This window comes from Nicotiana tomentosiformis, chromosome 5 (genome assembly GCF_000390325.3).
Source record: "Nicotiana tomentosiformis chromosome 5, ASM39032v3, whole genome shotgun sequence".
NCBI classification, from domain to species: Eukaryota; Viridiplantae; Streptophyta; class Magnoliopsida; order Solanales; family Solanaceae; genus Nicotiana; species Nicotiana tomentosiformis.
In genome coordinates this window covers 62,091,653-62,104,295 of record NC_090816.1, presented here as the reverse complement: position 1 = coordinate 62,104,295, position 12,643 = coordinate 62,091,653, and the positions used below count along the sequence as shown (strand labels likewise).

The 12,643-nt window shown below is 41.6% G+C and overlaps 1 protein-coding gene across 1 annotated transcript; it reads left to right on the top strand.

Annotated features, from left to right (window-relative positions):
* Nucleotides 1–7,071: 7,071 nt before the first annotated feature.
* On the top strand, nt 7,072–7,470 carry LOC138892450 (uncharacterized). The gene has a single exon (XM_070176167.1). It carries the CDS (start codon nt 7,072–7,074, stop codon nt 7,468–7,470), a length of 399 nt encoding a protein of 132 aa, XP_070032268.1.
* Nucleotides 7,471–12,643: the final 5,173 nt, after the last annotated feature.

Sequence of the window (12,643 nt, the reverse complement as noted above, 5' to 3'; positions counted from 1 at the left end):
GGGATCGATCGAGGAAACAGGGTCATAGTCTATGCTGCTGAAGCACAAGTAAAATACAAGAGGTTGCACAAGAGAATCCTTTAGTCTGAAGCCAGACATTTGGAACAACACAAGATAGACATGGAATCAATCAATGAATGGAGGAAAGTTGCTACAAAATCAACAGAGAGGTTGGAGTACTTAGAGCAGGGTCTGATGGAACTTGAAGGAAAGATGAGGAAAAGGATCATGGATTGTCAGAATACAGAGGGAAGCGAAGGAGGACACCTAGCAATGGCGTATCTGCTACTAGACATGCGCGACCTGGGGAATCTGATCGATGGGGCCAAGAAGGCCAAGCTTGGAGATGGTCCCTCCGGGACCAAATAGAATAGAATTGTTGTTTATTTGCTTTTCTAGAGTCATTTTAGAAATTGATTGTAATAAGGCAAATGCCACTAGCAACTCTTTTAATTATTGTCATTTTAAAGGTTTGATCTATTTATTACATTAATGAAATGAGGCAGTTATCGGCATCAAGTTTCTCCAAATCTATGTGTCGCTAGGCCTACCTCAGGCACAATGAGGTCCTCAAAATTAGGACGCGAATTTATAATTCCGCAATACATGTTTAAATACTGCAAATATCCTTCCAAAATATCCTACTGACTTGTTTACCATTTTTTCTTTGTTTTGATTATTCCTATCCCCTAAGGTTGGTTCTTGCATACTGGCATCATCAGTGTATCATACCATATCTAGAGGCCCTCCACCTCTTCCTCCTCCTCCTCCTCCTCTTCCAAGTGACCCTAAAAGTAAGGGAAAGGCTAATATGGATGGCATGAGGGGTATCAGGAAAGATAACGATGCGCATGCAAAAAATGTTAAAACTTCAGATGGTCGGAGTACTCCGGCACAGAATGATTTGGTTCTACGGTTGGAGCAGAAAATACTGGAATTGCAAGGGGAACTTGAGCAGGTCCGCAACTTGGCAAACCTCTCCCTCACCTTAAACGTCCTGGATATTAAACAATAGAATGCCCAAAACCCAGCACCTCCTCAAAACACACCAAACCAACATCCACAAAATCCTCCTGCACCTTATCAATACGCCATACCTCCTCAAAATCCTAACCATACTCCTCCTCAACACCAACATCTTCAACTTAGTATCCACAAACTACTACCTACCATACTCCTCAAAATACACCGCAACCTACCCCCGATCCGCACAACTCAACCAATGATCATCACTACATCCAAATCCCTAGTATCTACCAAAGTAACCCCATATACGTAGAAAATCTACCTCACCCCACTTAATAAACCCCATACATATCAGAATCCACCGAGAAGGACCTGCTCATCAAGAATATGGCAGAGGAACTTAAGAAGCTCACAAGCCGAGTCCAGGGTGTCGAAGGGGTAAAGGCATTGAGGGTTTGAACTATGAAGATATGTGTATTCAGCCAGACATAGAACTACCGGAGGCTTACAAACCTCCCAAGTTCGAGATGTTTGATGGAACAGGTGACCTAAAGGTGCATCTAAGGACATACTGTGACAAGCTCGTAGGAGTTGGAAAAGATGAAAGGATTCGCATGAAACTGTTCATGAGAAGCCTCACTGGAGATGCCCTATCGTGGTACATCAGCCAAAATCGAAAGAAGTGGGTTAGCTGGGTAAGCATGGCATCAGATTTCGTGGATCGGTTCAGGTTTAATATAGAGAATGCACCAGATGTCTTCTATATCCAGAATCTCAAGAAGAAGCCAACAAAGACTTTTCGCGAGTATGCTACTCGATGGAGATCGGAAGCTGCAAAAGCATGGTCGGCATTGGAAGAAGAGCAGATGAACAAGTTCTTCGTCCGGGCCCAGGATCAACAATACTACGAAAGGTTAATGGTTATCGAGAATCACAAATTCTCTGACATCATCAAATTGGGGGAAAGGATTGAAGAAGGGATTAAGAGCGGAATGGTAACTAATTTTGAGGCATTACAAGCTACGAATAAAGCTTTGTAGTCAGGGGGTATATCCAAGAAGAAAGAAGTAGGGGCCGTGATGGTAGCCCAAGGTCTGAAGTCTCCTCTCATATACCAAACACCTCTACCCACATATCAGCCTTCACCTCCCAGACACCAACAACTTTACACCACTTACCATACCTATAACACCCAACCCGCATGCTACCACTCACCACCAGCCCACCAAAACTACCAAAAACTAAGACCAAATTTCGACCACAGACCACCCAGACAATACACCCTAATTGCTGAACCTGTAGACCAATTATATGAGAGACTGAAGGTTGCCGGTTATATCACTCCCATTCCCGCTATCGCCATGGAAAATTCCTCTCAATGGGTCAATCCAAATAAGACATATGCCTATCACTCAGGCATGAAAGGTCATACTATTGATGAGTGCCGTACTTTGAAGGATAAGATTCAGACATTAATTGACACCAAAGTCATACAGGCAAAGGAGGCTGCTCCCAATGTCCGTAACAATCCTCTCTCGGATCACAGGGGCGGAGGGCTAAACATGATAGAGACCGATAAAGAATGGGACTCAGAGGGATCAATTGTACTCATTCGAGAAGGGAATAATCCTGAAACATCTCCAGTCACTCTCACACCTATCGTGGTACAAACTTAGGCACCAATTGAAGTTGAGGAAGCTGCACCAACTCCGTTTGAGGTTGAAGTAACAACACCCTTCACCGTGATGGTAGCACCTACACCATCTTATAAGTCTAAAGCTATACCATGGGATTATGTTGCAGAAGAAAGAAGGAAAGGAAAGGGGAAAATGGAAGAAACTAGTGCATCACAAGGTATGACCAGAACTGGCAGGGTTTACACGCCCGAGCATCTGGGGGGAACAAGTAAAGAAGCCGCTTCCAAGCAGCCTATCATTGAAACCGGCCCGGATGATCTTTGGAGAAAGGTGCAAGAAAGGGAGTATTCTGTGATTGATCATTTGAACAAAACCTTGCTCAGATATCAATTTTATCACTACTGTAGAATTCTGAGGCACACAGGAACGCATTGATGAAAGTGTAGAATGAGGCTTGTGTACCCAACAATATTACCAGTGGAGAGATGGCCAATATGGTAGGACAAGTGTTGGAAAGCCACAAGATCACTTTTCATGAAGACGAGCTATCACCAGAAGGACTAAGTCACAACAAGGCACTGCATATCACAGTCCAATTTGAGGATAAGTTCATTGCCAGAGTCCTGATATATGGGGGTTCAAGTCTTAACATATGTCCACTAACTACTTTGAAAATATTGGGTAAAGGCCTGCACGAGATACGAGCTGGAAGTATGAACGTGAAAGTATTTGATGGGTCTCAAAGGGCTACAATTAGGGAAACCAACCTCAGCCTACGGATGGGCCCAACCTGGTTTGATGTTGAGTTTCAAGTGTTAGACATATCTGCTACCTACAACCTATTGTTGGGATAACCTTGGATACATGCCACTGGGGCCGTAGCTTCTACTCTACATCAGGTCATGAAGTTTGAATGGAACCATCAGGAAGTGATCATCCATGGGGATGAAAGTAATCCCATTTACACCAGTCAAACTGTTCCGGTCATCGAGAATAGAAGGAAGTTGGGTGGAGAAACATACCATCGCATCGAGCGCGTCAACGCAATTGAAAAGGAAAAATGGTGGAGCAGTAAGATAGAAGACATATTGGCATGGACAAGGTATGAGCCTGGTAAAGGTCTCAGCAAAAATCTCCAGGGGATCACCAAACCAATACAGCTAAAGCGTCACGGCACAACTTTTGGGCTTCGGTATGAATACACCTGGCACGAGTATTAGGATTGGTCGCCACCATGGCGTGGTCCTTATTACCCTCTAGAGCAGCCAGTCATTTCACCAAGCTGACATGATGTGGGAGTCCGAAGAAGATGAAGTTCTAGCCGGTATAAGGAATCTGTTTCTGGATGATGGAGACATGGATTGCAGTGCGATAGTTGAGGAGGAAGAGGAGGAAGGCCTCATTATTCAGACCTTGGAGAAGGGAGTTGTTCTCAAGAACTAGACTGCTGCACCATCAAGGGCCCATCGAGTTCCTGGGTAGCCTGGCAATTAGCATCAATTATTTTTAAAAGCAATTTTTATGAGCATTTAAGACGTTTTCAGCATTTTGTTTTAAGCATGTTTTGTTTTGAAATAATTGCTCGGGTCATCGGGCCGCACCTGTTTGACGTTTTCAAGATTTATCTAAATGCATTGATGTTTTTAGTATTTATTATTATTCTTTACGTTTTTTCTACAGCATTATTATTACCTACCACGATGAACTTACGACTGTGACATGTAATGAGACAACGCAACATAAGGATAATGATTCAGAGGATCTGGAAGGGGATATAATGCCCGAGGAAATTGTCAGATAAGTGGAAAACTTTGAAAACAAGCCTAAGTACAATTTAGATGAGACTGAAATAGTTAATCTATGAGACTCCGAAACAGTCAAGGAAACATGTGTAAGCATTCACCTGTCACCATCAGAGAAAGAAGAATACACTCGTTTCCTGAAGAAATATGAGGATATCTTTGCATGGTCCTATGATGATATGGGCGGTTTGAGCACGTCCATAGTGGCTCATAAACTACCTACCAACCCAATGTGTCCGCCAGTAAAGTAGAAGCTCAGAAAGATCAAGCCAGATATGAGTTTAAAAATCAAAGAAGAAGTCACCAAACAGATCAAAAGCTAAGGTTCTCAGAGTGGTTGAATATCCAACTTGGTTGGCTAACATCGTGCCAGTTCCAAAGAAGGATGGGAAAGTCAGAGTATGTGTCGATTATCGGGACCTAAACAGAGCAAGTCCCAAAGATGATTTCCCGTTACCCAACATACACATACTGATCGACAATTGCACCAAGCATGAACTCCAATCCTTTGTGGATTTCTTCGCTGGATATCATCAGATCTGGATGGACGAAGAGGATGCTGAAAAGACAACTTTTATCACACCATGAGGGGTGTACTTCTATAAAATGATGTCATTCGGCCTGAAGAATGCTGGGGCCACTTATATGTGGGCCATGACAACTCTTTTCCATGAAATAATACACAAGGAGATAGAGGTATATGTGGATGACGTCATCATCAAATCCAAGAAGAGTACAAATCACATAGCAGTCTTGAGGAAATTTTTTGATCAGCTTCGGAGGTACAATTTGAAATTGAATCCCGCAAAATGTTCCTTCGGGGTCCCCACAGGAAAGTTATTAGGGTTCATCATCAACCGCCGAGGAATTGAGCTAGACACAACAAAGGTCAAGACTATCCAGGATTTGCCGCCTCCAAAGAACAAGAAAGACGTGATGAGGTTTTTGGGATGTCTCAACTATATCAGCCGCTTCATAGCACAATCAACTGTAATATGTGAGCCGATTTTCAAAATGCTGAAGAAGGATGCTGCAACCAGTTGGACTAAAGATTGCCAAAAAGCTTTTGATAAAATCAAAGAATACTTGTCCATACAACTAGTCCTAGTCCCTCCAGAGCCTGGTAGACCACTGCTACTCTACCTTTCCGTACTAGATGTGGCTTTTGGTTGTGTCTTGGGACAACATGACAAGACGGGAAGGAAAGAACAGGCCATATACTATTTGAGTAAGAAATTCACACCCTACGAAGCACGGTATTCTTTGCTTGAATGCACCTGCTGTGCTTTGACCTGGATAGCCCAGAAACTGAGGCACTACTTCTGTACCTATACCACATATCTCATATCAAGGATGGACCCTCTGAAGTACATCTTCCAGAAACCCATGCCTACAGGGAAGCTGGCAAAATGGCAGATATTGTTGAGTGAATTCGACATTGTCTATGTGACTCAGAAGGTGGTTAAAGGACAAGCATTAGCGGATCATCTTGTAGAAAAATCCTGTAGGAGGAGAATACGAACCACTAAAAACGTATTTTTCTGATGAAGAAGTATCATTCGTAGGAGAAGATATCTCCGAAGCCTAAGACGGGTGGAGAATGTTTTTCGATGGAGCCACAAACTTCAAAGTAGTGGGTATTGGAGCCATTTTGGTGTCAGAAATAGGTCAACATTATCCGGTATCGGCAAAAATTAGATTTCCGTGCACCAATAATATGGCATAATATGAGTCTTGCATATTGGGGCTCAATTTGGCTGTTGACATGAATATCAAGGAATTACTGGTAATTGGCGATTCAGATCTACTGGTACATCAGGTGCAGGGAGAATGGGCTACAAAGAATACCAAGATATTACCATACCTATATCAGGCGCAAGAGATGATGAAGAGGTTCACGAAGATAGAGTTTAGACATGTCCCGAGAATCCAGAATGAGTTCGTAGACGCATTGGCCACTTTGTCCTCCATGATACAAGACCCGGACAAGAACTTCATCGATTCCATTTCGGTAAGAATCCATAATCAGCCGACTTACTATGCTCATGTTGAAGAAGAAACAGATGGGAATCCATGGTTCCATGATACCAGAGAATATTTGAAAAAAGGAGAATTTTCATAGCACGCAAGCCACACCCAGAAACGCACACTTCGGAGGTTGTCTAACCATTTCTTTCAGAGTGGAGGAATTCTATATAGAAGAACTCCAGATCTAGGGCTATTATGGTGTGTTGACGCCAAAGAAGCCTCCAAACTACTTGAAGAGATACACGCCGAAACCTGCGGCCTACATATAAATGGTTTCGTCCTAGCCAAGAAGATACTCACAGCCGGATACTTTTGGATGACTATGGAATCGGACTGTATCCGGTATGTCCAGAAATGTCATCAGTGCCAGATACACACAGATATGATACGTGTACCTCCAAATGAACTTAATGCAACCGGTGCACCTTGGCCTTTTGCTGCCTGGTGAATGGATGTCATTGGACCAATCGAGCCCACCGCTTCAAACGGGCACAGGTTCATTATAGTGGCCATCGACTATTTCACAAAGTGGGTTGAAGTTGCATCTTACATAGCTGTAACCAAGAAAGTTGTCGCAGATTTTTTCAGGGACCGTATTGTTTGTCGATTCGGGATTCCTGAATCCATCATCACTGACAATGCCGCCAATCTCAATAATGAAAGCCATGTGCGAAACCTTCAAGATCAAGCACAGAAACTCCACAGCATACCGACCCCAAATGAATGGAGTTGTGGAAGCCGCCAATAAGAATATTAAGAAGATACTAAGGAAGATGGTAGAGAATCACAAGCAGTGGCATGAGAAGTTACCATTTTCCTTATTGGGATACCGTACCACAGTCCACACGTCAACCGGGACAACTCCTTACCTATTAGTCTACGGTACTGAAGCCGTCATCCCCGCCGAGGTAGAAATTCCTTCCTTGATAATTATACAAGAAGCTGAGCTCAGTGATGTGGAATGGATCTTTCCACATCAGGATGAAGCCAAAGGAAAATTCTCACCCCAACTAGCAAGGGCCTTATATGGTTCATAGGGTACTAACAGGAGGAGAACTCATACTCGCAGAGATGGATAGAGAAATTTGGCCAAAGCCTATCAATTCAGACGCAGTCAAAAGATACTATGTCTACACGTTTTGCATTTCTTCATATGATGTAATTGAACTACGCTTGACCTGATTCCCGTTTAAGAGGGGATATGTAGGCAGCCCTGTGGGTTCGGTCACAATTCAATAAAATTCTCATTTTTTCCCACAATCAGAAACTGGGGCAGAATTTTGAGGAGGACCCTCAAAATTCCGGGGCAAGCTCAGCCAACGGCACCGTATGTGGAACAGCCAGAGATTCATCTAGGTAACTGGGGCAGAATTTTGAGGAGGACCCTCAAAATTCTATGGCAGGAAGGTCGCAATGTCTCTAACAATGTTTAAGCTATTGGTTCATCTAATCAATTTTTAAATTGTACATTACTGTGTTTTGAATAACTACTCATGCATATTTTTCGAAAAAATTATTTTTAGCCAGATGCTACCCATGGTAACTCGAATAGGATTCCAACGCGGAGCGGAGCAGACAAAGGCACGAACCAACCTCCCACGCAAAACTCACGATTTTCCTTTGAATGCAGGAACAAGAGATAGTCGCCAGTAGGTACGCACCTTAGAATCACTGTCTTCACAACAACAAGGCTACCGAACTCATCCACAGCCAAGAAATACTTCCCTATCACTTATTATTTATTCGCTGCATGAGACTAAGCATTGTCTCAAATCTTGCATGAGGCTAAGCCCTGCCTCCTCAACTGCATAAGGCTAAGCATTGCCTTCCATTTGCATGAGACTAAGCACTGTCTCCATCCTACATGAGGCTAAGCCCTACCTCCTCAACTGCATAAGGCTAAGCATTGCCTTCCATTTGCATGAGACTAAGCATTGTCTCCATCCTGCATGAGGCTAAGCCCTGCTTCCTCAACTGCATAAGGCTAAGCATTGCCTTCCATTTGCATGAGACTAAGCATTGTCTCAAATCTTGCATGAGGCTAAGCCCTGCCTCCTCAATTGCATAAGGCTAAGCTCTGCCTTCCTATTGCATGATACTAAGCATTATCTCAAATCTTGCATGAGGCTAAGACCTGCCTCCTCAATTGCATAAGGCTAAGCTCTGCCTTCCCATTGCATGAGACTAAGCATTGTCTCAAATCTTGTATGAGGCTAAGCCCTGCCTCCTTAGCTGCATAAGGCTAAGCACTACCTTCCATTGCATGAGGCTAAGCCCTGCCTCCTTAATTGTATAAAGCTAAGCACTTCCTTCCATTATATGAGATTAAGCACTGTCTCCAATCTTTGCATGAGGCTAAGCCCTGCCTCTTCAATTGCATAAGGCTAAGATACGCTGCTTTCCCTTTGCACGATACTAAGCATTGTCTCCTATCCTGCATGAGACTAAGCATTGTCTCCAACCTTTCACAAGACTAAGCATTGTCTCTCCTTGCATAACCACAAATGTTGCGCTGTTCAAAACCCTTGCATTATTCTCTTCTCTCGGGGATAAGCTCTGCCCCCGGTTCTTACACGAGACTAAGCTTTGTCTTGTTTCATGTCAAGAATCATGTCTTTGCATATCATGTGCTGAAATATCGCCATTTTATCCAAAGGCGTCATAGTCCGAAGGCATCATCCTCATAGCCGGAAGACACCATGCCATGGCCTAAGGATCTCGCAATATTGCACATCCTTATTCAAAGGCATCATAGTTTGGAGGCACCATCTTCATAGCCCGAGAACATCATTTCATGGCCTGCGAATCTCTTATCACATGATTCATGGCCCAGGACATCATGGTCTAAGGACATCATCCCCACCGTCCGAAGACGATATCCATAGTACAAAGGGAATTTGCATCATGCATAAATTCTCGCAATAATCCATATATACTTTCATGCACTGTGTTTTAAGTTTTGCCGGTAATCCGAGAAGTAACCATTCTCATAACGGGAGCAATCTTCGCTCCAGTTTCCATTCAACGTTCATATCCTTCAATTATTTCAAACGCAACCGACCACCATTTGTTACTTATTCTCACATGATGCCCACTCAAATATCCGTAACCATTCTCAACTGTCATATCCAGAATATTTAGTCCGTTCTTACAATAATTCCATCGGTTTATTCCACCGTCGGATCCAGAACTACACATGACCTGATTCCTGTATAACCAGGGATATGTAGGTAGCTTAGAGACCAGGGTGCGGCCTATATTTTTCAAAACACTACATTCGGTCAAAATTGGTCATCATTTCTTTACCCGACAACTCTTTCATCCTTCCCGGGTAAAGAGGGGCAGCTGTTATACCCAGTTTTCCCTCGTGTATATATATATATATATATATATATATATATATATATATATATATATATATATACTTTCAAAATAGTGCATATGCATCATCATTTGATTTACAAGCATATACAAGTATTTTCATAATTGTCCATAATTTTTAAAGGCTTTAAATCAATTTATTTCAGCATTTTTATTATATAAATACCCATTAATTACCTTACAAATAATTGTTATGATGATATTATCATCTAAACTCGTCATTTACACCCATATTAGGTTTTAATTATTTTTAATACATTTTGTATAATTACATTTGCATTTTTCAGGGCTAAATTGCACATTTTGCAATAATGAGAAAATGGTCTTGTAATAGCAGTCTCACTATAACATTGTATGCACTCCATACGAAAGTGGCACTATCGGAGCTAATGAGCGGGAAATGAAACCAAAAGTAATATTCGAGACCATGTGAGTTACACAAAAATTCAGGCATGCATGGAAACTAAGATAAGCTAAGTATACACGCAACAGAGGGCAGAAAGACCAGGAAAAGTAATAGCTTATGTTTAAAGGAAGCTCGGAAGGAACAAAAGGGATTATGCACTTAAGACTTCAGAGCGATATCCATACAGCATATATGTTGACATTCATACACCCGTAGAAGACTCCTGTATAAGTTAAAAGAAGGAATTGAGTCTATGGCATAGACAAAGGATTGAATGGTCAGAAGATTGTATCATGGATATTCCATAGCGCCCATGAAAGGCTAAAGTAATAAGTAATACCAGGAGCCATAAATCAGAAGATAGCTTAAGCCTACATAAAGGCTGATCAGAAGGAAGAGGAAACTAAAGAGTTACATCAACCAAGTAAATCAGGAGTCTAATTATTGGACCCAGAAAATTATAGAAATCGTGATTAAAAACATTACAGAATCACCCTTAATATCAGAGGTACAAGAGAGATAGTACAACAACCGTATTCCATAACGGCTCTACGAGAAAGCCAATTAGAAGAGTACCAGCCTCATAAGAAGTCAGTATGAAGCTCCCACCGGATTGTGTATGCACCAGAGGTGCAAGTATTATAATAGAGCTTCAAGTCGTGGATGTGAATTATACCTATGTGGAAGGGAGGTCATAAAAGAGATAGAAGATGTGAGGCGAGATTTTAAGGTAAGTAAGGTAAAGGTGAACAACGTACAAGATACTCAAATACAGAAGATTGTGAATAGTCCGTACTTCGGACAAAAGGCTAGAGGCGCTGGGATTCAGTATCCAGGAATGATAGCGGTGTCATTGATGGCATATCTTCCAGCCTATGGTTTCTAGGTACCGAGAGACCTAGTCAAGAGAATAAATAAGAGTTAGAGATGATGTGATGTCTCACTTGATGTTCCAGAATAACATAAGGAAATCTATGGTACAAGCAAGTTGAAGGAAGGTTGCGAGTAGTATAAATGGATATGTGTAGATCGCAAGCTAAAGTATGATAGAGCGACAAGATTTTAGAAAGATAGGAGTAAGGACAAGAAAGGGCGAGTGAGAAGGTAACGAGAAACAGATGAGTCCTTGGGATTAAGCCCATGAAAACACGAGAGCTGATGGCTTCTCTAAGTCATAGAAAGCTCAGTATAGCCTGAATGAACTCAACAGAATCTAAGACTAGTAGCATTTAAAAGAGATGGAATGTTGGCCTGGTAGTAGAATAAAGGTGTAATTGTGTTAGATGAAGGATGACGTTTAGGCCTTCGATTGAATAATGATTTGAAGAGGATTTCATGGATTGTACGGAATTAAAATACCATGTAAGGTGAATCACATTGGGATGCTATAAAATACGATTATTAAAGTACAGTATCGCCCCTAGGTGGGTCAGGAAAAACACTTTAAATATTCCTCGATGCAACATAAGCCCTAGTGGAAATGTATTACGTAAGAAGTTTCAAGTTGTCAGTGGTATATTGTAGATCAATATTGAGGCAAATCATAATGGATGGACAAAAGTCACAAAGTTTAAGCGGAGATTAGGTTGTCATTCTTAAGATGAACAGTAATGAGGAAGCATTAAAAGACTTAGCTTTATGCATATAGGATAAGCAATGAGCGTCACCTGAAGTTTGGTTGCAGACCTCAGTAACAATAAATCGAAGTAAGAGTTATGGTATGGTATGGCCTACTTAGATGTAGTAAAGCTAATGACGCCCAGAGGGACAACTTGACATAATTTTGTATATGTTCATAAAGTGAGGCCTAGAGATTGGCTAAGAGCTGGAGGAAAGTCGTGGTGTGAGAAAGAGGACTAAAGGGGGGAATGCCCTGTCCTTTGGATTTATTCAAAGAACAGTTGCCTAAATGGCAAGAAGAATATTAAAGTATTCGTAAGAGCTATAGGTTATGAGAATGATATGTGCATCAGTCAACATTTGAGGACGAATGTTCCAAAGGGGGAAATAATGTTACGCCCCATATTTTTTGTACGAGAAAGTACACCATAAATAAATTGATGAAAGCTCAAAAATGAGATGTTACATCCCGCATTTTTGTACGTTAAAGTTTCGTCGTAAGTTAATCGATGTAAGCTCGGGAATGAGATTATTTTGGGATTATAAGTATTATGCTATTTCAAACAAGGGATAAGTAAATTCGTGAAGGTGAGAGAGTAAGCAAATCAAAGAAAATAAATTTCGTCGAAGTTTGGCATTTTGGATAAAATACGACCCGAGCTAAAATACCCGATATTTATGGACTAGTACCATACAAGGTACCACATGACCATGATAGTAAGGTGTATAAAGTGTATTAAAAGTGAGTAGTATTTAAGTAAATTGAGATAATTCTTAATTACGTGGGTAATTGGTTAATTATT